General features: G+C 43.0%; 1 protein-coding gene across 1 annotated transcript in view; it reads right to left on the reverse strand.

Annotated features, from left to right (window-relative positions):
* Positions 1-25032, reverse strand: part of LOC121836164 (neprilysin-1-like) — a 103210-nt gene that overhangs the window by 68892 nt on the left and 9286 nt on the right. Inside the window, exons 2-9 of the mRNA XM_042290971.1 lie at positions 23755-23904; positions 20390-20473; positions 15745-15941; positions 12765-12959; positions 12619-12693; positions 10935-11065; positions 8994-9237; positions 3766-3864 (exon numbers count right to left, since the gene is read on the reverse strand). Of these exons, the coding sequence (XP_042146905.1) occupies positions 3766-3864; positions 8994-9237; positions 10935-11065; positions 12619-12693; positions 12765-12959; positions 15745-15941; positions 20390-20473; positions 23755-23904 (1175 nt within the window). The remainder of the gene's footprint in view (positions 1-3765; positions 3865-8993; positions 9238-10934; positions 11066-12618; positions 12694-12764; positions 12960-15744; positions 15942-20389; positions 20474-23754; positions 23905-25032) is intronic.

Raw genomic sequence — 25032 nt, forward strand, 5'->3', positions numbered from 1 at the left:
ACACAAATCCCTCCTGTACTCGTACTACTACTTTCGGTAACACCGAATTAATCATGAACACGTCACCCTAGCGTCGAAGAACGCAACCAACACTTGAACCCAGAAACAGTGAAACTCAGTGACCGCCCAAAGACACAAAAGATGTCGCGAGTCCCACCTTGTTTCTAACACTGGATCATCGCTAAGAGAGCACTATCATCCTCTCTTTGAACTGGTAATTCTAAGACTGGTAAACCAGTGTGAACCATAGAAACTCACGTCAGCCTAGCTTCTCGGAAACAGAAACACAGTAGACTCACAAGGTCATCACCTTTAGAGGCCTAGGAACCGTCTCAGTTCAGGACTTAAGCAAAACGAAGGTTTATTAACAACGTTTCTATGGCTTAAGATTGTCAATGACTCTTTAACCAAGCGCTTGTGATCGTTCTTCTCCCGCTACTCCACTGCGGTTTAACTCCACAGTGGCACACATTTGTTACAATCGGCAATATGCTTTAATAGTTCCGAGTATGGGTTCTCGTTTTTTATACATGTTTTGTGTTCTGCCATTCTATCATTTATACTTCGTTTAGTTTATCCGATATAACATCTTAGACAAACAAAGGATATGCCATATATAATCTCTGATACACATGCCACAACTTTTTATTTTTGTTGTTTAAGACAAACTGTACTTGGTGCTGCGAAAGGGATCATGCGGCTCAGCCTATAATCTGGGCAGAGCGTAGTGCCAACATAAAACTTGTTGGCCAGCGCTTCGATGTTGTGAGTGATTTTGTGAAAGTTAAAAGGGCTACCCACTTGGAGGGTTTAGTGCCGTTTTAGCTGCCTTTTTCGGAAATACCGAATACAACAACTCTCTTAAAGTATATTCCTGGGGTATCCTGCCATTCTGAAACGTTCCATAAGACGATGAAGAGATTTAACTAATCGAGTGGGAACAATACTTTTTACCGCTGCATTGACTGGATTCCGAATTAAGCCTACTTTCACATGCTTTGAGTGGCAGCCACTGAATGAAAGCAGTGGTGTTGCTGCGGATTTTCTATACTCCCAGCAAAGGGTGGTGCACGAAAACACCCGATGTCAAAGCCCCGTGTCAAATGCCCCGCGCCAAGCGCCCCGCCATTTTTGACCAGCATTAGAAAGCCCCAGATTCAAACGCCCATGACGAGAATTCCTGAGTCAGGCGACAGGGTCCCAGCGTGAGGGCGGAGATTGCTGCTTCGAACTAAGAGACGTTAAGTGAGCCCGCGAGCTTGTGTAACGTAATAATGCCGTACCCGGGACTCTAGTAAGGAATAACTGCATAAAGCTTCTCGTTCTTGAGGCTTGCCTTGTGCATATACACGTCTTGTGACGTTAGAAGTGACATCAAATAGAAAATATCGGTCACTGGCAAGACATTTAAAGTTATATATCTTTCTATGAGTAATCACTGAACAAAAGCTTTTGTCCAATCTGAAGCACGCGCGGATTCACAGTTCTGGCAAAGTGGATTCTGTCAAAACTGTTGACCCGCAACTCATGCCGCCTTACTTATTATGCGCAGCACCAAACCCCATTTTGCATTTATACGTCGTTCTGAAAATTTGGTATTCACCTCGGTAAATGAAGTCTATAATTTTGCGTCTGAGTATACTTCTCGACAGCGGAGTGCGTCGCTGGTTATGCAGATTTATACAATTGGCCATTTGTACCTACATCATTCTAAGTTGTTCTGCGGCTCAAGTTAACCTCATTTTGTTTTTTCTTTCACTTAAAATACCCTTCGTAGATCCTCAACGGATTAGGTTAGGACATGGAACAATGCTAGTGGAAGCACGAAGAGGGTAGGACGGGGGCAGTGAGGACGGGGCTTTGGGCCCCAGGGAAATACGGAACGGGGTAATTGAACGCGAGGCTTCCGAAACGTGGGGCTAATATCGCGGGGCTTTCGCGACAGGGATTCTGCACGCAGGGCAATTGTGCTGCACCCCCAGCAATGACCTGAAGTAGTTTTGAGTTGAAGGTCAAGATACTGAAAGTGTTCGTCTTCCGGCCTTTCAAGAAAAAACTTTAGCTCGAAAGCCATAATAAAAAGCGATTTCTCTAGACAATATGCGAGAGATGTTTGTAGTACAAACCAAAATATCGTCGACGTATCTTTTCACCAATACTTCGTTAGGGGAGCTATCCTTAACGTAATCAAAAAGTTTGAAATTCGGAAACCTTAGAGAAATCTAAGGTTTCCGGATGCTGGTGACGACCGCTGATCCAATGCACACACCATGGTGTTAGATAAAATTACGACCATCGTACTGTACAATCGCTGATTTTATGAACACCTCCAAGATCCTAAAAGCTCAGGAACTGATGTACCCGACAGAGCTTAAAATCTGACCAAATGATCTCCCAAAAAACTATTAACCCTAGCAAGCAGAATCTTGGGTTCAAATGAGTAGTAGAAATCTTTTACGTCTAACGAAAAAAAAAAAAAAACGCACAACACTTTCCATGAAATGGTTGTAACTAACCCACTAGATCATCGGAGGATCGCAAAGACGAATCCCGGAGAAAAGATCACCGTAGAAAATATCACCGGAGGTAAGCTCACCGGACAAAGGCTCACCGGAGAAAAGATTGCCCACTTTTCTGCGGTTCAGGAGAAAAGCTCACCAATATTTTGACAGAGCTGAAAAAAGCTCACCTCGAATTAAATTATTATGTAAAGTAGTCGTTATAATTTAAATTGCAGTGGTGCTGCCAAAGTTTAGGCTTCTCTCACACAAGCGGTATAACGCGCAACGGAGCTGACGCGAAGCGATATTTCGGATTTTACTGAAAGAAGGGGTTGATCAGCGTCAAACTTTTATCGCGTAATTGTGTGCCCCGAATGAGCAATTTACACCACACTAGTAGTTTTAGTAGTAACCCTTAAAATGTAAAAAAAGTTCATCGTTTGTCTCTACTGAGAGTGTTACGCAGTGTACACAATTCATATCAGGTATACCAAAACAAAACAAAAATTAAAACAAATATTTAATTTATTCAAGTTAAATTTATTTTATTGAAATCAGACTAATATCACTGTTGCCAGAAAATATTGGTACTTTCTCAATATATGCATTTTAAGCACGGCAGGTTTTCGTGTTTTTTTTTTTCGATCAGTGGAAACAATGAAAAAAAGAATTACCGCAATTAAAAAAAAAAAAAAAAATTTTTGTCCCTGAAAACACCGTCATACTACAACAAACACAGCTTTTTTTTTTTTTTTTAGCGAAAAAGCGGCACTGGCTCGTTTTTCCGCGATCAAGCTTTAGCCCTCTCTGGTTGTATCCCCCCCGCCCCTGCCCCCACCCCTCCCCTTTTAGAGGTAAAATCTGAAGTTTTGGAATAATTCGCGGGTTCTAATTTTCGCGACCATGTTGGGATCTCAATATTGATTTCAATGTGCTCACATTTTACAGGAATTGTCCGCGGGACCTATTTTTCGCGAATTGCAGGCGATTCGGGAAATTAGCGAAAATTAGGTCCTCGCGAAAATAAGGTCGTTACAGTAGAGGTCGAGGAACTTCCTCTACTATGACAAGGAAGCTGTTTGTTTTTTTTCTCCGCGATCAGTATCACCTATTAAAGACCGGTGGTTTAATTAAAAAAAGAAAACTCATCGATCTTGATTAAACCTTCGTGCTCATTATGACAAGCGGTAAACCATATCATTTACCGCAATGATATGAAGCTCTAATAATATTTTACGTGAGGTTATATCTTGATATAAATTACCTTTTCAATGGCAGCAGCTTCCGTGTCAATGTCCATCCAATAAAACTTGTGTAGTGTACGCTCAAATTCCAAATGCAAACTACCAGCTATCTGTGTTACCTGGGGGAAATAAAAGCAACATTTTTTGAAATACAGTTTTTAAGCACTATAAACAAAATTGTTATATTTTACTTCACTGTTCTAAGAAAAGGCTTCCCAACAAAATATGCCGTAAGATTTGTTTGCAAATAATGTTTTGACATAGGAGAAGTCTGTAGGGATGTTACAAAGTTTGTGAACACTAATGACTGGCAAATGTGCACCACCGTAATGGTTCACAAAAAAAAAATATTTTTCAAGAAAAGTTAGCTGTATGATTATAGTTCTTGCCTCATAGATCAAATTATTAATTACCAAAATTTATCCAACATTAGTGTTATGTACTCGGGTCCAAGATAACATTGATCGTGAGTATAGCCACAAGCACAAACGTCATTTTCTTTGCTACACGAAATGTATTAAAACACTCCGGATCTTCTCTTAGAAAAGCTGGATGTCCTTTTTTGGGGGAAAGCAACTTTTTCGCAGTCCGACCTCTATAAGCGCCGAGAGCGTGGCGTGGCGCCACCTGACGGTACTATCGTCGTGACGAAGGATGGGAGATCCCGTGACCGTTTCCTGCACTCAGTGGCAAGGGTAGAGCATCACGGTCTTCTCTCTTTTGAATACTACGGGTGTTTAAGGCTTCTTTGTTTTACTACTCAAACCCGTCAAGTTCCTGAAACGGCTACCGTACGAGTGCTTCCGAGGAGCCGGTGAGTCGGCTGCAGGCAAGCAGGGAATAGGTCGCTACTCGGAAGCGCAGCGGCGTGGACTAGATGGTACTGGCCAACTTGTCGTTTTCGGCGGGTGTTTCGAGCACCGCAATGGATGGTGATGAAGTGCGACCTACCGTCGAAGGTACGCAAATAGTTTTAAACTGCTATATGACCGGAGAGCCTGTTAGTACAACTGTGTACCCCTTTTCAGTTGTGCTGCCTGTAGTCAGCATCAATGCGTTCGTGAACAAGGGCCACGAAACATCCCGGCTGTTGCTCGAGGGCGAAGGAGTTCTTGAAGCGGGACACGTCTTCTCCTGCAGTATCAAAAAGCTGGATAAGGACTGCTAAGGGTTCATTGGATTCGTTCTCCACACATCGGTACTCACTTCCGACCCCCACGAGCTGGAGATAACACTGAATGGAAGAATGATATGATGCACGGATGCGTGGCATCACTCTCTGCAGAAACTTTTCGTGTCTGTCACTTACGAGCAAAATGCGAGAGAACGTCGATCTCTGACGTGCGCCAACGAAATCCCCCCCCCCCTCCACACACACATACACTTTTGTGGAGGTTCACTAAAAAAAGGCTGGAGGTACGCCTAAGCATTTCTTATGAGTTGTGAATGCGAAAGCATGCAAGCCGCTCGTCCGCTCCCTTTGTCGTCTGCTACGTACTAGCGCGCGCGCGCTTCGGGATCTCAGAGGCCCTGGCGCAGCGGCCAATGGGAGCCCCGTCGACGCGCACCAGCCAATGGAACCGAAGGCGAAATCTCGGAAACTAGGAGCCGTTTTTGCGCTTCAAACGGATGGCGTCAGCTCGCTCCATGAGACAGTTAATGCTTTCGCATTAGTAACTTTAGAGCGCTTACCGAACAACTTCGCTCCAACCACATACACGAAGCTTCATCTGAAAAGTGCTTGCTGCGCACTGTTGAACTCTTAGAGTTTATTTTGCTCATTCTCAATTTCACAAGCCACTCCACTCCGTGCGCTGCGGCTTCTTCTTGGGGTAGATGTGGAAGCTGATGTTGGGGTCGGTCGCGTAACTACGGCATTGCGGCACCGAGCAGTGCTTTAAGGGCTGTTTATACTCCGACGTTGAGCGCAGTGAACGCAGAGTAGCGCAGAACGCGCGCCTTTCATTGGTCGGCAACCAGAAACTCGATATCTGCGACCAATCATTATCTGTGCGCTCTGCGCTACGCCACGCTTGTCGACGTTACGTTGGAGTATAAACGTACCTTTACTATTCTCCCTGAGTTGGACAGCTGCCGAAGCCGATCCACGCGAGTACTGATCAGGCTTCAAACACATAAAAAAAGTGCGAAGGTACCGGGCGAACGGTTTCCAAAGACCCCGACCAAAGCAAAACGGAATAGCTGTCCTTATCACGTAATCCCCCATCCTACGTCACGGTCGAGTAATCGCAGCGGTCCAATCGGTCCCGCTCGGGGACGATCGCTGGCCCACTTTATTTCTGAATTCCAGCCATGCTATTTGCGTCTCAGTCACCCTTTTTGTGCGTAATCTTTTTGCGAGCACTCCGGAAATGGTAACGGTATTTTTCCTTCTCTCCTGAAAGGAACGAGCTGTACTTTTATTGGGTTCTATGTATATTGGATGTTGATAGAGGCCATGACACTTCGCTAGGTGGAGCTCCAGGAGGATTGCTTAGAAAGATTTCAGGAGCACCACCGGGACGAAGGGATGTTGGTGGAAAGTGGTTGTGTTGCAAGGACTTGGCTTGGGTTGTGTTACGTCGGTTATGTCGGGTTGAAAAAGGCAGCGGTTCTCGGTGGTCGGTCGAGCAGGAATGGTAGGAACAGAGGTTGCATTGTCCGGAGAGGGAAGGAGCTCCTGATGAGCCTGCTTTAGGCGATCTACAGAAACGGTTTCAAGAAGTCTATTGAAGTCAATAATAAAAATATTGTCTACTCTTGAAGGTACTTTGTGTGGCCCAAGATACAGGTGTTGATGAGAAGCTCCGTCTCTAGGGAAACATATGTGCGTGCAGGTGCAATGGTCCCTGGCTATTTTACACAGCAGTTGGATATCGCGCACGAAGCAGCCTGGGATGGACACTTGTTATTACAGAACTTAGCTGACCCGTATAAATCATAGGATAAGTAGCCAGCTCTTCCAATCCTAGTGTGAAGAATTCTCCGGGTATGTGCAGTGTTGAATCGTATACCAGCTCGGCTGGTCTGTACCAAAGCTCTGTCTTTAGCGCCGTTCTGAGTCCAAGGAGGACGCCGGGTAAGCTTCCGTGCCACCTGGTTGGATCGGATTGTTTCACACGTGCGACATTGAGTCAAACATGGAAGCGTTCAGCGAAGCCGCTTCCCATGGAATGGTAAGCTGTGGTACAAATACGGGTCGCTCACAAGGGCGAACGCAGATGGTGTAAAAGCGTCGGCTCAAACTGACGCTTGCGACCCTTCATGAGAGCGGATGAAACGCCGAATAAATAAGTACTCCCTTGAACACTTCATTGCACCACTAAGGAGGCGTCAAGCTCTTTGTGGGTCACTCAATATAAATATAAAAACGTTCAGCCTTTCCACTCTGGTGAAGAAGGCAGACCAGCGAAGCTGTGCTATGGTAGGAATGAAGTAATGGCCGACCGAAAGTCGGCAAGCCAGAGCGGATAGGCTGGAAAGGTTGCCACGATCTATGACCGACGACGACAACCAGAGTTTTGTGTCGACATTTCTGTACGGACGGACACTATCCCGGGAACCTAGCCCTTAACAGCTCCGTTGTAAAAAGAGAAAAAAAAAGGAAGTGCGAGCCACTGTGTCCGCTCGAATATCTTGGATGGGGAGCGCCTCCGGCAAACGGGTGAAGCGTTCGACACAGGTAAGGATGTAGCGACACCCTTCAAATGGCGGGTGGGGTCCCACAAGTGTATAGGTTACGTGACGTCAGGTCACGTGACTTCAAGGGTTTTGCTAGATGTAGCGGGGCACCTGAACTGGTGTATAGGTCCGTGACGTCCATTTCCCCGCTACGTTTATCGGGCTATGCACAAACGGACAAGCTGACTGACAGAATTTTAGGATTTAGGGGTAGGTGGTTCCGTTTTAACGCATGTTATACTTTGAAGGAATACTGAGCCGAAATTTCGAGCTCACAAATCAAAACTGGAGTGATTGGCGGTTCGCTTCAAAACCCAAAAATATCACTCACACAACAATATCTCATTCAGAATTTGTATTTTTTGAAAAGAAGTGAGCGATTGAACACTGCCACCGAGGCCGATAAGACATGGATGAAGAAAGAATAAACAATTAAAACAGGGACAACACAACCACATCTTTCAAACAATCTTGCACAGTAGACACAGGATTTTCATTTTCTTTCTCATCTTGTGTGAACAGATCAAGGAACATCTTTTGTCCATCTCCGTTCGTGAACTGTGCCAGATCTCTGATCATTATCCATCCGATAAGGTCCTCTAATACTCGCCTGCGCTTTCAAAAAGATCGTGTTTATCTGTGGTTGTGTTGTCCCTGTTTTAATTGTTTATTCTTTCTTCATCCATGACTTAAACCAACACGCTCTTCTACCAAGCCGACAAGACATGTCACATGGCGATTCTCATTCCCTTTCCTTTTTGCTTCGTACCCTCGAGAAAATGAACCGAAGCGAGGAAGAGAAAAGTGAGGCCACTTCCCCTCAATCTCAAGTGTTGGAAGAGAATAGTGCCGACGCATTCTTTTCTTGATCCCGCCCTTCTTTTTCAAAAATACGGCCATCCGTTTGAGATATGGATGCATGAGTGATGTTTTGGAGTTGGTAGCGTCCCGTTCAACGCTCCTGCGGTCTTATTTCGCGAAATTTAAATTTTGGTTCAGCATTCCTTTAATAAAAAGACACCTACAAATCAAAACTTATTGAACGACCCTCGTATATGGGGACGTGTTTATCTTTTGTAAATTTGAGTAACTTACTTTTGAGTAACTTTCAAAAGTAACTTACAAAGTTACTTTTGAGTAACTTTTGAGATTTCAAAATTTTTCAATTGTTATTTACCAAGTTTTTAAAAGGTTTCACTAGCGCCGTGTGCTTCAAGACTAATAATTCAATGATAATTGGATACTGTGCAAGATTGCTTAATCTCTAATAAACATACAATTATTAAGCAGCACTATGATTCTAACATATCTGAAATACATATGTGTTGGTCGAGGTTTTAATGTATTACCTTATGTGGAGTAAGGGAAGAGCGGAGTGTTTACCACTTATAAAGAGATAAGTTACGATTGCTTAGAAGTTTGTTTCACATAGTTTTTTTAACTATACCCGTAACTGCGCAACACATATATTAGTTCAACATTTTTTATTACTTCAACTAAAGGAATGATTTATAATGTAGTCATTGATATTGGTTCATGCAGAGTCTAAACTCTTTCTAACACTTACCTCAGTTTTCGCTTCCTGATCGAAGTATTTACGAACGAATATGTTTTCAACAGCAGGTCTCATTATACCCCCATTTTCAACTAAAATATTGAAACAATGCTCATCTCTAGGAGTAGACACAGGATTTTCATTTTCTTTCTCATCTTGTGTGAACAGATCAAGGAACATCTTTTGTCCATCTCCGTTCGTGAACTGTGCCAGATCTCTGATCATTATCCATCCGATAAGGTCCTCTAATACTCGCCTGCGCTTTCCAAAAGAAGCACATATTAAATCCAATGGGCAAACCTTAATGATCGTTACAATTAAAAATAACATTTTATAAATTCTAACGATTAGTGTCTCACCGCTAGTCAACATGTGTCATTCAACTTACGGCTGAAATGCGATACTTCAACAGAATAGCGAGAACGCAATGTTATATCAAAATGAGCTGTTGGGCTTGTAAGTAGGAAGGAGCCAGAGGTAGGAAAGGCGTTCTTTCCTATCTCTGTCTCCTTCCAGTTTTGTCTTTGTGCTACATTGGAAATACGTAATATCATAATTGGGTTAAGATATAACCATATACATTGAGAGATCAACCACAACATTCTAACAAAAAGTACTTTCTGGTGTGCCCTAACTCATTTTTTTATCTTCGATTCCGGTTTATTGATACCTATAGGGTGACACAAATATTCTATTTTTATGTAAAAAGAGCATAAAAAATGGACGCAAGCGCCTATCGAGCTAATTGTATTAATTGAAAGGGTATCTTAATCGTCGGATTTACCTTGACAAATTTCGACGGGTGTTTTTCAAAAAGTCGCATTTGCATTTCTCCCTTTCTTGTTTCGCCCCATTCTCGTTTGGTACTTCGCGTTTGAACCTTCTCAAAACATCCAAACCGTTTTTTTTGTTCGTTTGTTTTGCATTAGGGCCTATCCGCGGTTGGTCCCGTTCGCACAAGGACCGAAAGGCGCGTGGTACGTTCTCAACCATGGATTGGTTCCGTTGGCTCGTAGCGTACGTTGCAGTCCAGTTTAAGGGAAAGTAGAGTGCGTATAGGGTTGTAGGGATAGAAGGCGGCGAAATTCGTAATGTACCACCCGCCACCCCGAAAACGAAAGACATGCGAAGCCGTGCTTTGGCAAAAGAACAATTTTTTGTTTTTTTATTGTCCAGCGCCGTCTACCACTTCTGGACAACCAACGAGCGGGTCATGACCTTCGCTGCATGTTTTAAGGACGGAAGGAACGTATTTCAAGTACTATTACCCAAACCGTGGGACTAAAGCACATGTGCCTGTGTATGTGAGCGCTTGCGTATAGGCGAGTTGGGAGGGGGAAGAGGCGGACTTGAAGAAGCTTCTTCAAGGGTATGCGGTGACCCAGCAATAGCACCGACAGCTCGGAGTGCCCTCATTTATTTATACTTTTGATTTAGGATGGAACGCGAAGGATGTAACCAGAACGAATCTAATGCGGCGGGCTCAACCGAGAAGCACAATTTTAAAATGGTTCTTTTGAGAAAGATCAAAAGAGAGAGTCGAAAAAAGAACGGGCTTAAATGATATCACCCATTTCAACATCTCTTTTGCTTCTGTGAAAAAATTACGATGGCCTCCTTGAAAATGTGAACACCTAGCGCTCTTGTGGAGAGCTAAATGGGGCCAGAAGTTGCGTTGATAAACTTTTAGCTAAAACACGTTTCCCTGTATTTGAATTAATATCGGGGTGCATGATAAATTTAGTCATGTTAAGTATCACCATATATAGTGTCATTTCTCAATAGAAGCACCGAACTTGAATTTCGACACGACAAGGCTACCTGCGTCATCGTCAGGTGTCCAGAGTTTAAAGTACTTCGGTTTATAGTGCACCATCAAGGCGTAGGTACGCTTTTGCATTCAATTATCAAAACTGGCAAATCAATTTTGAAGCAATTTCCAGTTGCGCTTACGCGTCTACTTGCGTCAGGTATACTCCAAAAGGGTAGAAGGTTTCCACATCTTTTACTAGGATAGCTTGTTCGAGACTAAAGTTCCATGTCTCTTCAGGTATATCTTTTCTAAGAATATCTGAAAATGAAATCTGTAAAACCAGGAAAAAATGTTATTCATGACTTTCCTATCGGAATCTGGACGAAACGAATTCACTTTAGATATAGCAGACTCTACATGCTTTTGTGAGACAACTTACTCACTCCTTGAGGTGTGCATTCTAGTGTGCTAAACGTAATTCAGATATAAGTGCCAATTTCTTTAAACGTGTTGAGGAGATTAATACCTAGACCATTTGAAACAATCTATAAATTTGTACAAACTCGATTTTGTCCGTTTCACTTAATTTTAATCATGGCGAAAATAGCCAGTTCAACGACTATAGCCCGGTCAAATTCAAGCCGCTTTAAAATAGATTTTACCAATTCAGAAACCTCCTTGAGGCTGACTGTTTTAATGCACAATATGCTTATGGGCTGAATTCTTGCGAAAATCGTTATGTTTGAGCGTCATGACAAGCTGTTAGACGCAGGCCCACACAACATTAAGCATACATAGCCTAAGAAAAGCAATGCATGAGCGTTGAAAGTATACAGAAGCAATCTTGGTCATAATTAAACATAATTATTTGTGGCAAGATTTACCAAGAAACGCAGTGGGAATCAATCCCCCCAACGCAACATCTGCCAACAGACTTTGCTCGGCGTTACTAGAAGACGTGAATGTGATAGCATGCACTTGGTCTAACCATGCGTCAAGGGAGCCTGCAGTATTGGGGGACTGTCGGCGCTCATAACTGGTTTCTGATTGAAGAAGGATAGCCCCCCATGTAACCGCACGACGGTACGAGTGCTGAATAAATTTAAACTTGACTTGATTATTTTTGATAAACAACGGTAGTGCATAAGTTGTCGCGCGTGCAACACTTTCAAGATTATCCAAAACATCGCGTAGCAAAGCACAGCAAATCGTAATGCACGCATAACGCATGCAAGACACGACGCGATACAGCGTAGCAAGCCAGCACAAAACCCTAAATGACATCGCTTTTTTTTTTAAGAAATGCTTTTTTTGTGCTCTTTGGATTAATCAGAACAAGAGACGTTTAATTTAGAACTCCTCACACTAATACATCTACGTTATACATTGAAGACATCGTTTCTCTTATGAGTTGTTTGCATCATATTGGTACATGAAGGTAGTTATATCATCTAGTAGCAAGCTGCTGTCAGCCGCCTCGGTGGTTCTGAGGCGAGAGCACTGTGTAACCGAGCTTTCGGTTTCACGTCAAAAGATCCCCAGGTAGTCCAAATTAATCCTCAGCCGTCCGCTGGGGCGTGCCAGATGCCCGTCGTTGGTTTGGCACGTAAAACCCCAAATTTTATTTTTTAGAAGTAAGCTCCTCTATTTTACTTCACTGAAGTATCAGTCTTGTTCAAGAAATAGATCTTACGTTGCTTAAAATATCCGTATAGTTTGTTTTTGTTATACTTTTTAATTAAAAAAAAAAGATTTCAAGCAACCAGCATATCCTTTAATATTAAAATATTAGGAGTCAAAGGGACACCCCCGTTTTACTATATGGACGTAGAGACACGACGTTTGCTGCCAAGATACTTTTTGTGAAGAGGAAAAAAAACGCACTTGGGGAAAGATGTGCTCCAGCTCCTCAAAAGTAACTACCGATGTCTTCTGAAAACCATGATTTGTTCTTGATATCTGTAATAAATTTAATAGGTTTATTTAAGTGAGAATGTACACATATATTTTAAAAAGCAAGAAAAACTTACCGTTGCCAGCTCTACCTCCAAAGCCAGCATGTCGTTGACTGTATCAAATACTTCCATTACGGACATCCATGGCCTGAGTGTTGAAATGCAGTACATCGCGTAGCGGGCGTAGCCTCGTAGCCTGGCAAATTCAACATTTGCGCAATTTGAGTCCATCTGTGCCATACGAATGAATAGGTAGTCTTGCTGCTCGAGCTGGGAGAAGTGACGAATGGAATTGTATTTTAGTGATTATACTCATACCATAGCTAAAACGGGCATAAGTGTTGGCTTTGATAGGATATATGCTTATTTCCGTGGTGTATCTTCTGCATATTTGGAAATATGGCAAATTTATTTTATGTTTTTGAGATGCTGCTTGGATTCGGAAGAGAGAATGAAGCTAATTAGCGAAAATTTTATTATTAGTAACTTAGTTAAAATATCTATAGACGCGAATTCAAAATAATACTTCAAACGTTCGGATTTCTTTCTTTATCCCCACCATTTATTCGACTTGGGAAAAATCATAATATATCTTCGCTGTTGTTTTTAATTTGAAACTATTTGAACAATTTTGAAATGTTCACATTAGAGAACACTCTCTATTATAGCATAGTGTGATATTTACGCACTTGTAGATGCCAGCAATCTTAGGGTCCCTCTTTCCAATCCATAGCGACAACCTTGATATTTATAAACATTTGTATCACTTGAAACATTTTTCCAAGGTAAAATACATTAGGGTGCTTGTATATTCGGTAGAAAAGAGGTTGTGAATGTGCATGTTGTATACCAGCCGTATGCTTGTCGATGCTGAATGGTAGCTACTTCACCACCAATGAAGATTCGAACGGCCTTAACAGCTTTTTCATCCAGCAGTTGTACCAATTTATACAGATTTTTTTAACTCGCTCTAGTGTTTTGGCAAACAGATGCTTCCAACGGGCTGCTTTGCTGAAAATTATGTTGCTGAAATTATTTCCACTGCGACAACTATTTCTACTTTAAAAAAGATGGCTATGCAATATAGAATAATTAAATGTATTTTGGTACATTGTGTAATCGTCAAATGCGTCAGCTAATATTTATATATATATATATATCTGCTGAGTTATCTTTCATTTCTATTAAAAAAAGTGAAAGCCGTTTACAAATCCCTGTAACGCCGAATTGGAGCGCAGCTCTTGAGGAGGAGGAGTGAAGGGTACTGAGGGGAGGGTAGACCCCTCCTCCTCCTCTCATTCTTTAATATGCTCCGGGGGGGCGGTCACGTGACCTCGGGGGGGGGGGGGGGGGGTCACGTGACTTCGGGGAGGGGGGTCACGTGACCTGGGGGGTCACGTGACCTCGGGGGGTCACGTGACCTCAGAGGGGTCACGTGACCTGGGGGTCACGTGGGGGTCACCTTGGGGTCACGTGACCTTGAGATGACCTTGGGAGGGGTCACGTGACCTTGGGGGTCACGTGACCTTGGGGAGGAGACCACGTGACCTCGGGGGTCACGTGACCTCAGAGGGGTCACGTGACTTGGGGGTCACGTGACCTTCAAAGGGTCATGTGGGGTCTTGGGGTCCCGTGACCTTGAGATGACCTTGGGAGGGGTCACGTGACCTTGGGAGTCACGTGGGGTCACGTGACCTTGAGATGACCTTGGGAGGGGTCACGTGACCTTGGGGGTCACGTGACCTTGGGATGACCTTGGTTACGCCGACGGCGACGGCGACGCCGCTCAAGCCGGGAACGGGCCCCTAAGAGCTGCGCTCTAAAACAGTTCTTACTCAATCATCGTAACAATCCAAGTCAAAACAATGGTCGGTGAATCCTTAAAAGATACAATGATCTATTTGGCCTTATCCCAGACCGGTGGCTCATCAGGTAAGACATTATTAATTGACTAATTCTTGTTACCAGTGCATTGAAACTTGGGCCGGCCGAAATTATCGGTGAATTCCACTCGTAGATCCGGAGCGCTTTCCAAAATCCTCGAGGGAGGCAAAATCCCGCTCCGTGGGACCCGCTCCGAATAGCATTTTTGGAGTGACCCCTTCTCCCTTCCCGCTCCCCCCTCGGCCGTTCAAAATGGCCGCTGCTCGAACTTGACAAGCCTCAGCCGACTGATCTTCCCTACGACCAGTGACTACAGTCACTGCTTAACTGCAGAAATAAGACGCGACCCAGGCCGGCCGAAATTATACGTACCATGAAGCCCATGTCACAAATAACGAGGAAGACGTCTGCGTTCAGCACCGTCACATACCTTTCGGCCGCCACGAAACGGCGGGGCACGCACAGCGATTGCTATCGGTGGAGTTCATATTCCTGGTACGACACTTATAAGCACACAGGCCTCAAACAATCACTTGCACGGCCGTTGCCTAATCTGTTGCTTTATTGCACGAGAAAACGCCGGCGGCATGCAGTGTAAAAAAATAAACAATCAGTGGCGGCAAAATGAAGAGGCTTAAGCTTGCGTCTCCCTCCTTCCGATTCTCGTTCTTCCTCTCAAGATCACAATATCAGCGCTTGCGATTTGCCACGCTCCAGTTCCGGGTTTGCATCCCTTCTCTACGCGAGGTAGAAGCGTTCGAGCCGTCACAATCCTGTGTAAAACGACCGACGCATCCGAGCAAATCCAGCTCGACCGACTCAACGCCATCGACGGCGCAGCCGTTCGGCCCACCGACCTCGTCCCGCTTGAGCCACCGCCGAGTTAAAGAAAATGACGTCGCGCGCTCTGTCAACTTCCACAAAGGGTCTCTGAAATCCCGCGGAGCAAGTTTGGCGAGGTTGGAGGCGGTCCATGGAGCAGGCGTTGCCAGAAATCTACAAGCGGAAGATGACCTGCTCGAGTCAGATCTGCCAGTGGATTATGCGCTTCCAATTTAAGCGCTTTTGGAGCGCTCGAGATCTGCGTGCGGAATTCACAATAAGGTTAATTTACGTTTAATCAAATAATTCAGTGTAGCCGTCTGATTGAGGTGCCAGTGACTCTACTTACAAGTAGTCGATTACCTTCTTTAACTGAATCATCCTTGACAACGGACATCCGAAAAAGTGGGCCGAGTCCCGTTTTCATAAGCAAGCGTTCAAGTGACGGGCGTGCTTTATGATGAGTGCGCTTCGGTGACCAGGGATGCAGGTTATATTTCAGAAGAGTTTCCTCAACGGTTTCCTTCCAGACTTCATCGCCTGTATCTGCAATAACACGATTTAGCTTAATTTGAACCATTCGTAATTAAAGCTAAAATTGGTCCGCTTAGACCCACACAAATAGGAGGCTCATTGACCAGGAAATTAAAGTTGACGGCGAGAAAGCTAGTTATTTTTGGTGTGTTCCTACTGTATTGCAATGTTGCTGTTCTACATTTCCAGCTCTATGGCATTTTTGGATATTTCATGACCTTTATTCATGTACAACGTGTTTAGCAATATATTTTGCTTACCCTTCCTGATACGGTCTCTAATAAAATTATTGGTGTTTATTAATAAAATTATTGGTGTTTATTAATAAAACAGCTCAAATTTTCCGCAGACGACGCCCACAAAACATGAAGGTCCCCGTCTTCTACAGCGGCGCTCTTATCACCGTGCTGCCTTTGTTATTTTACGCTACAAAACTAGTCCCGGATTTTTCGAATCTTCACCTCGAATCTTCCGTAGTGTCTAGAGACCCATTAAACATTATTGAGTCATTTAAGAAATTTATTTTCATCGCTATGTATCCAGACTAAAAAATTGGGAGAGTCGAAACTATAGGTGAAGCACTCGATCATGACTATGGCACTCAATATCTGGCGAAAGTAGTCACCAGCACTGCGCATGCCAGAGCTTCACGCAGATATCATGTAATATGACCTTCGCATATGGCCTGTCTCCTTGTTTTTGAATATTATTTCACTGTCATATAAAGAACCTCGGACAAAAAATTTACTGATCAAGAGCCATGCAACAATAGTTTTACCCGATTGGTCGATATGTTTTGGCGAAAAATGTGTATCTCTTATAAAATTAAAGGCGCTAACAAAAACAAGGACAAAGAGGAAGGCGAATAGGACGAGCGCTAACTCTCAACTGAACATTTATTTATAAACAGCTAAAGCAAACAACCTCCGATAAAAAATACACTGACCACTCAGTGACGTCACTCATCACCATGCGCGTCAATAAATCACTCTCTTTTATATGCGTAAAAATTGACGGCTGGCTGACCCAGCCTTTAGTGCCCTCTTTCTTTATAGCAAGCGCTTCAAGCACTTCCCTCGCAGCTTTTTCACGGGCCCTCACCACGATCGTGGTATTTCGAAAGTTCGGCTGGCGCAGACAGTCCCTGCAATGCAGAGGCAAATGTCCTCCAGTTGTTTAGCGCAAAGACAGGTCCCGTTCGCGCATCCTCTCATTTACGCACCGTCCTGTCTAGCCGATGTACACCCTACCGCATGTCAGCAATATTCTGTACACCACGCCCACGTTAGATTCTACAAATCTTTTGTAGAATGCAAAAAAAACTTGTGTCGTTCTCTTTGTTAGCGCTTTTAATTTTATAAGTCATGAACCAACTCGCCCTCTTCGCCACCTTAGTGTATGTATTCTTTCGAAACATAATTACTTATAATATTTTAAGCCGCTGTAATGCCCAGATTCTAACTTACGTTATGTTTTAAAGAAACGAGGCGTTATGTTGAAGACACTTGAGTGCCAAAATGATTATTTTCTTCCAGGTGTCGAAATGAGTTTGGCGTATGTCACGTTAATAAACCGCATTATCTTGTGCAAAAATAAAAACGATTTTCTCAGTCAGAACTTATCATTCATTTCACATGAAGCTCATTTAAAACAGTCGAACTAAGAGCATTCGAAAAGCTTTTAGTACTGTGGACAAACGTCTGCGTTTCGCCAGTCATTTGGCATTTTTTAGAAAGGTCGGGTAAATATCGGCGCCAAATGATACTGACAGTAAATATAATAAAAAAACTGTCCATCTTTTTTTTTTCTCCTACTAGGATTAAATGACTGCGAATGAAAAAAAAAAGTTATAAAAAATAATATTTTAGCGCCAACATAAGCTATTACACTTCGTTTAACATCACGTCAGATGAAGGCCACGTACAAGGATGCTCAGACAAAGATTACTTGTTGTCAGCGTATACATCCTGCGTGATTGCTTGAGACGTTGATAGCACACGCAGATGAAGACGGCGAACATTGTGACGTTAGTTTTTTGGTACTGCTTCAGTGGTTCCATTAACTTGTAGCATCTGTTGCGCCCTGACATGATGTGCTGAAACAAAGTATGCTACCGCTATCCCGAACAAAGATAACTGCAAACAAATAAATAGGCAGATTTTATAACTGTGATTGCACTTTAGAATGAAAAGGTATAATCAAAGTTGCCTCAGGCGTTGCAATTTTGATTATCCCTGGTCATTGTCTGTGCGCGCGCAGCCGCGCTACAAAAACATGCAGGACATTCTTGAACAATATACGTACTGCAGAGAAGCAAAGCTTATGATCGCCTTAATTAAACTTAAAATGTTTGATGGCTCATATTTCTTACTTATTATTTCGGTAATGTCCGACAATCGTTCACAAGTGATATTGAACGCTAGGAAAAACCTGCCATTGTTCCAATTCTTGTGAAGAGTAAATCATTGCACTAGAAATAATATATTCCTGGCGACTGAAACAAGCAACTCACGTTTAAGCACGAAACTGAGATATGCGTTTCTTAACATTGCAGTGGTATAGACTTATCTGCGCTTGATTACTTTAGAGCAGAGGTCTGACACACGTGGCCCGCGGGCCACATGCGGTCCGCAACGTTCTGGGATGCGGCCCACAAGCATCCTGCGGCTGCCAGTCCCCTCGAGCGCCATATGCGCCATAAACAATTGTCTTCAATCGTCCCTTCATTTCCGCTCGAAAGGCTGCTGTGCTCAATCATTTTGCATTATTCTGTTTTATTTTGGACGAAGCATTGTTGCGTCTAAATAATTGCTTATCAGCCTTTTTTCGTTTAAATCAAACGGAAGGACAATACCGCTAGCAGGGTATACGAGTGCGAGCTCTTTGCTCAAGGAGGCACATCGACTGCAAGAATTCTTGCTCAGCAGAAGCTACGTCCAAACATGAATCGTTGAGCTCGGGCTTCTAGAAGTCAAAGAATACCGCGAGAATTAATAAATTTTCTTATATGGCTGCAATAAAAATCGCCAGGAAAGCAAAAGCTACCGCGTGAAAAAATACTTTTCTTATGCTTTTTGAGACTATTGAATTCCTCAGGGTAATGTGCTGGGCCCGCTTTTTTTTTTCTATCTGTATAAACGATTTACCTAACTCCTTGATTCGCCTATGACTGCGTTATTTACCGTCGGATCAGTAATCCATCGGATTCTACTGCCCTTCAAGACGACTTACTAAATATCAGCTCATGGTGTACTAACTGGGTCATGATGTTAAACTCTTCAAAATGCAAGCACGTTCGCTTCTTTCGTCCCAATAATTCTTGTTTGTACCTCAGTCAATATCACATTCAAAATACTCCATTGAAATTAGTCTAATCTTACAAATACTTAGGTTTTCACCTAATCTCCGATCTGTCATGGAACATGCATATTAATTACATTCTTTCAAGAGCTAACTGTAGTCTTGGTTATTTAAAACGTAACCTTAATTCTGCCCCATCTTGTCTTAAACGACTAACATACGTCACGCCTGTTCGACCAATCCTGGAATACGCTTGCAGCATTTGGAACCCTCATTATTATTACTTATCTGCCTCACTGGAAGCACTCTAAAACTGAGCTGCTCGTTCGATTTTATCTGATTACTCATGTCATACCAGTGTAACTAACCTTAAAACTCGCGCTGACCTTCATTGACTTGAGATACGCCGCAGGGTATCAAAGCTATGACTTCTGCATAAAATTTACTACTCGCCATCACTTCACTCATCGCTTCACTCTCAACCGTTTTATGTTTCAGCCCGCATTGATAACTCATGTAAGATTAAACTTATTTCGTGTAAGTCATACTTGTTTTTCTGCTCATTTTTGGCATCCGCCATTGCTGACTGGAACGACTTGCCCGATAACATTGTTTGTCAAGGTAATCAAGTTATTGTTTGCTAAGATTTAACTACTTTTTGGGGCCCTTGATGTATGTCTACTTAAGTTTGGTTGATTTTGTTGTTTTTGTGCTCTGTACTTTCGATTTATTCTGCTTTGTATCTCCTCCCCCCCCCCCTTTACATAATGTCCCTTAAGGGTGTGTAAGCTATTTAAATAAATAAATAATTGTGCGACAGGGCAATGATAGTGTGCTTGCTCTCGTTCTATTGAAAACTACCAGTACTGTGGTATGCTGGTGCTAAATAGTTTTGTAACATCAGATGTTGTCGCAATGATGTCGTATGTGCAACTGAAAGCTAAAAAGAGCAATACGATGAGATTACAAAAAGCAGAAAACGCAAGGTTCCTTATAATCTAAAAATATTACTGGAGTGCCGCGGGGAGCGCCCGCTGCATTGTAACGTAAAACACAAATGTTGTTTCTTTTTCTTTTTTTTTTACTTTTTTTCCGTAATTTTTTACTATGTATCTTTGTTCTATACTGTATAAGATGAGTGAGATGAAGGTGTAACTTACCTCGTAAACATGCCTGAAATGCCATTTTAACCTTGTCTTCAGCTGTTTGCTTCCCGAGATGTATACCTTTCCTTGTTAGGAGAGCTATTAAGTAGTCACGTGAATACAAGTTGATTTTAGTTATGCTTCATATGCTAATGCATTTCATTGTGCTCGTGACATTTACAGCCAAAAGAACACAACTCCAGTCAGATCTACGTCGGAAAATACAAACATAAACATCGCTCTCAGATTCACATTATATCGCGTCTGGGCCTTGCCTTGGCGCTAACTCCTAATTCAAGAATGAATGCAAGCGTCAACCAAAACAAAACAGTAGCAAAAATATCCTGCTCTTATCAGGTTGTTTCAGTTCCTTTATGCAAAGTAATTACATAGATATTTGCTCTTATTTTTCAAACAAATCTGAAAGGTATCAAGAAATGTTCAATCACTCAATATTTTAAAAGGATTTATTGGCATGTTCCATTCAAAATTCGTGGATAAAAATAAGATATTGAGTGAAGAATATCTTTCATACATAATTTGAGTATATTTGACTTCTCAAAAAGCACTTAACAACACGAATCATGTGTCCCACCTGAGGAACAAAACGCTCGCAGCAATTTATGTTATAAGAAAAAGTTTCGCAGTCCTCATTTGTTTGTTTGGCGCGTTCGGTGCACCTTGGCTATTTTTGTGCGTGGTTCACTTCTATATATCTTGTGTATAATGCTTATAAAGCGACTTTGTATGGCTCTACGAAGGGCGTTCGCTGCTACGACGTCACTGTCCTTACAGAAAGCCGAGTCCCCTTAATCGAACTACACTCGTATCCAAGTGATCATTAGGGCACAGATTCGCAATGCTAATTCGGCAGATAACGATAAGCCTTTTTGCTTTCCTACGACTTCGGGTAGCGATTATACAGCATGTAAGCTAACGCTATTAAGACATTTAGATGGCCCCCAAAAAGTTGTTTCTCGACGTATCGCGCTGCAATTTACTGCAGAGGTGCAAGCAAGTGGTGGACGTTTGCAGTTAAAAAGGTCACAGAATCTACTGACTTCATTCAATACAAAAAAAAAACACAGAAACCTCTTGTGGGCAATCCACGCCATCACTTCGCAGACGATGCACGCGTAGAGAGAAGTGCTGCCGACAGATGGCGTACGCCGCGTCCAGAGGGAGCAAGTCGATTCAAGTTCTTTTGTGGCATCACGTGTGCACCAAACCCGAATCGGCCGGCGCTCTCTCGACGCGGCATACGCCATCTGTCGGCAGCACTTCTTTCTACGCGTGCATCGTCCGCGAAGTGGTGGCGTGCATTACTCAGAATAGGCTTGTTCTTCTTTTGGACGAGGTCAATTTATTCCTTGATTTTTTCACTGTAAACTTCCGCCCCCTGTTTGCACCTATCTAGTAAATTGTAAAGTGATACGTTCATAAGCCGATTTTCGCGGACCGTCTAAAGTTCCTTAAGCTTGTTTATAATCTGTACATGTAACTGCTAATGGTTTCTGTATGCTTTCAAAGATGCTATAGCAAGTAGGATCATTTGCACATCTTCGGACGTTGAGTTTGGCACCCTCTGTGTGACTCTGCGCAGAGCCTCCGAACGGTACGTGACGTCGATCCCTCCTTTCTGCGCCTGCGTCACACTGCACGCGCCTCCTTCGGCACGGATGCGTGGGCTGTGAAGCCGACACAGGGCTGAGAGATTAACGCCTCGGGCGCTCTTCGCCGCTTAAGTTTCAACTTGGAGCCCTATGCTACATAGCAGGACCAATCGGGACCAAGGGACATGAACAATTCCATTTGCTGTGCCACTGACCAATCGCAGCAGATGGCGTCGTCCCTGTCCCTTGGTCCCGGTTGGTCCCTCCGTGTAACATAGGGTACCAAGAGTCGTCTACAAGGAAGACATTTCTCGTCCCGCGCCTTCTATGAACTTTTTTTAAAAATATTATGTCACGGGCTAGAGTATGAGGGCTGGCGTAGATTATTCAACAACAGTATGGCCACAAATCTTTAAAGGGTTACTCGTAGCTTTTTTTATTAATAATCTAGCAAATTAACTCGCTTCGCCCTTTTTATAGTGGCCCCTTTACCATCAGCCTAGTTCCAGGTCCACAAGAAACCAGACGCAACTTCCCCTTCTTTAGGAAATTGTGGTCCCACAAAGAAAGATGAATAAATAACCGCACAAAAACGTGATGTGTCGATGCTAAGGTGCTAAAGACGAATCAAGCGAATCTGAAGTCGAGCAGAACCCAAATGAATGAAATATGCCGGAATGAAACCTATTCACCACCAGTTTCCTTGATGATGTTCTAACGTTTCGTCTCTAAGAAGAAACTCCAATGAACCCTTGTCTACCTTATTGTCTCTTATACCCTCCGAGAACGCAGGAATAGAGAGAGGATGGGCTCACTTGATATAGACAAACACGGGAAGATACGGATGGGCACTTATAATTCACACGCATACTCCAATGGCGAGTTGATGCTTGAGGATTCGTGGCGGATCCCCGCAGGCGAAAAGTGGGTTTTGAAGCCGGGTGGCGAAATCGGCTCGTCGCTGGCGGAAAATATGGAAATGAGTCCCGGACTGATTCAAACTTTCCGGCAGCGACGAGTCGATTTTGCCACCTGGCTCCAAAATCCAATTTCGGCATCTACACGGGCGTATTTGCCCGCGAATCCGAAAGTGTAAACACGTCAAAAGGACTATAACTGTTGCAGCGTATGGAGTAGCACGCCGGTAACATGAAACTAACGCATGTAATACTTGTAAAACGGTATATTACGTAAGTTCTGCCAGACAAGTACAACAATATGTAGTAACGCCAGTAAGTATGTGTTGACAGCCGTCACCTTCAGTGATGCTACCCAACGACACTGCAGGTGGTTCCATCAAGGCATGACATTGGGGAAAAAATGGAACTGTTTGCATGTGATGTGTCGATTTTATTGTGTTGTTGACGAGAAGTTGATATTAACGAGAACCTAATTAAGTCTAAGCTAAGTGTAATTTATTGCGAATATAACTTTTATTGTATAAACATTACATACCTTTCTAAGAGAAGCTTTAATATTTAAATATATTGAGTTCTATTTCTCTATATTTCTAGGGTTTGAAACTCTGGAGTTAGCGCATTTATGCATGTTAAAACTTTTCCAAGACGCAGGCGAGAAGTATTATTTTTGTCAGGGTAATGGACCTCATATTACTAATGTAATGTATGCTCACAGAACACGTAACTAAAAACTCGATCCAATAAGTAAGATATATTTCGCATAACGTAATTTTTTCATTTTTAGGTCTTGAATTTTCTCGATTTGAACCGACACTTGTTTATTTGGCCTTTCATTGAGGACACTCACGCATTAACTCGGCTTGGAGCTTTTTCTCCGGATCTTCTGTTGTGCGACCCTTGTAGTCTTTCGTCCCAGTAGGCAATGCCTTGCAGACATAGTCGTAAAAGTCGTCGCATGGACTGGCTGTGTGTCTTTTGGAGCCTAAAATTATAGAGGCTAAGAACAGAAAGGCGATCAACTTTAATTTCAGATGCAAAATTACGGTCAAAATGCGATTAGAAAGATTAAAAAAAAAAAACTTTTTTGCAAGGAATTAACATAAGTAAGTGGCTAAAATACCGAACTCTTGAAAACAGGAGCTACGGGAAAACTGAATGTTAACATATATTCAAATTTTAATTTGTTGCAGATGTATTTAGGCGCTAACATCTTCGTAAAATACCGAAAAACATACAAGTTGACCGCTTTTGACTACATGTATCTACCAATCTATCACTTAACTTACTAAAAATATTATCAAAAATATAGATATTATGATCAATCACGATCATGGAAACTGTCAGGTTCAACGGAAGCCTATCATTTATTCTATAGTTTTACTTATTCTGTGTGCATCACGGGCTAGAGCGGAACACTCGTTATCTTAATACCACGTGCGTTCCGCCGCATCGTTTCTTACAACATTCCTCCTCCTCGAAATGTGAATAGTCGGTGACTGATGGGGACCACACAGGGTGGTAAAGCGGGAGCTGTTTTACATGCATACAGTCAAGGAACAACGCAAGGAAATTGTAGAAGAATACAGGAGACAGGAAAGACGCTGACCGTCTTTTCTGTCTCTTCTATTCTTCTACAATTTCCTTACGTTGTTCTTTCTTGTCTCCTGTTTTCTTCTACAGTTTCCTTAAGTTGTTCGCTGACTTTAACCATGTATAATTCTTACCAAATAGCCCAGCTCACCACCCCGAGATTTATTCCACACTGCGCCCCAGACATGAGATTACCAAACAAAATATTGGGTTGTGTGTAGGTTTATACAGCCTAGAACATGGATTGCCTCAACGGGCGACGAGTCTCTCAGCTGTACATAAAAAATTTAGCCAGTGCAGTACAACCGCTAGCCTGGGGTCTTTAAAGTGCATCACGCAGTAGTGATACCGAACCGTACGCCGGTACGGTGCTCATCCAGATCGAAACGGGCAGGGGTGGGAATTGAGCCCAGGATCCTGGGTTCTGCAGCGCGAGCTTTCGCTCCACGTGCTCCGAGCTGGTGTGCGCTAGCCCCTTCGGCCACCGATCCCCCAATTACCAAGGAAAAAGTCCTTGGTGCAGAGTTTTTCGGGT

This window comes from Ixodes scapularis, unplaced genomic scaffold (genome assembly GCF_016920785.2).
Source record: "Ixodes scapularis isolate PalLabHiFi unplaced genomic scaffold, ASM1692078v2 PGA_scaffold1__304_contigs__length_218370807, whole genome shotgun sequence".
NCBI classification, from domain to species: Eukaryota; Metazoa; Arthropoda; class Arachnida; order Ixodida; family Ixodidae; genus Ixodes; species Ixodes scapularis.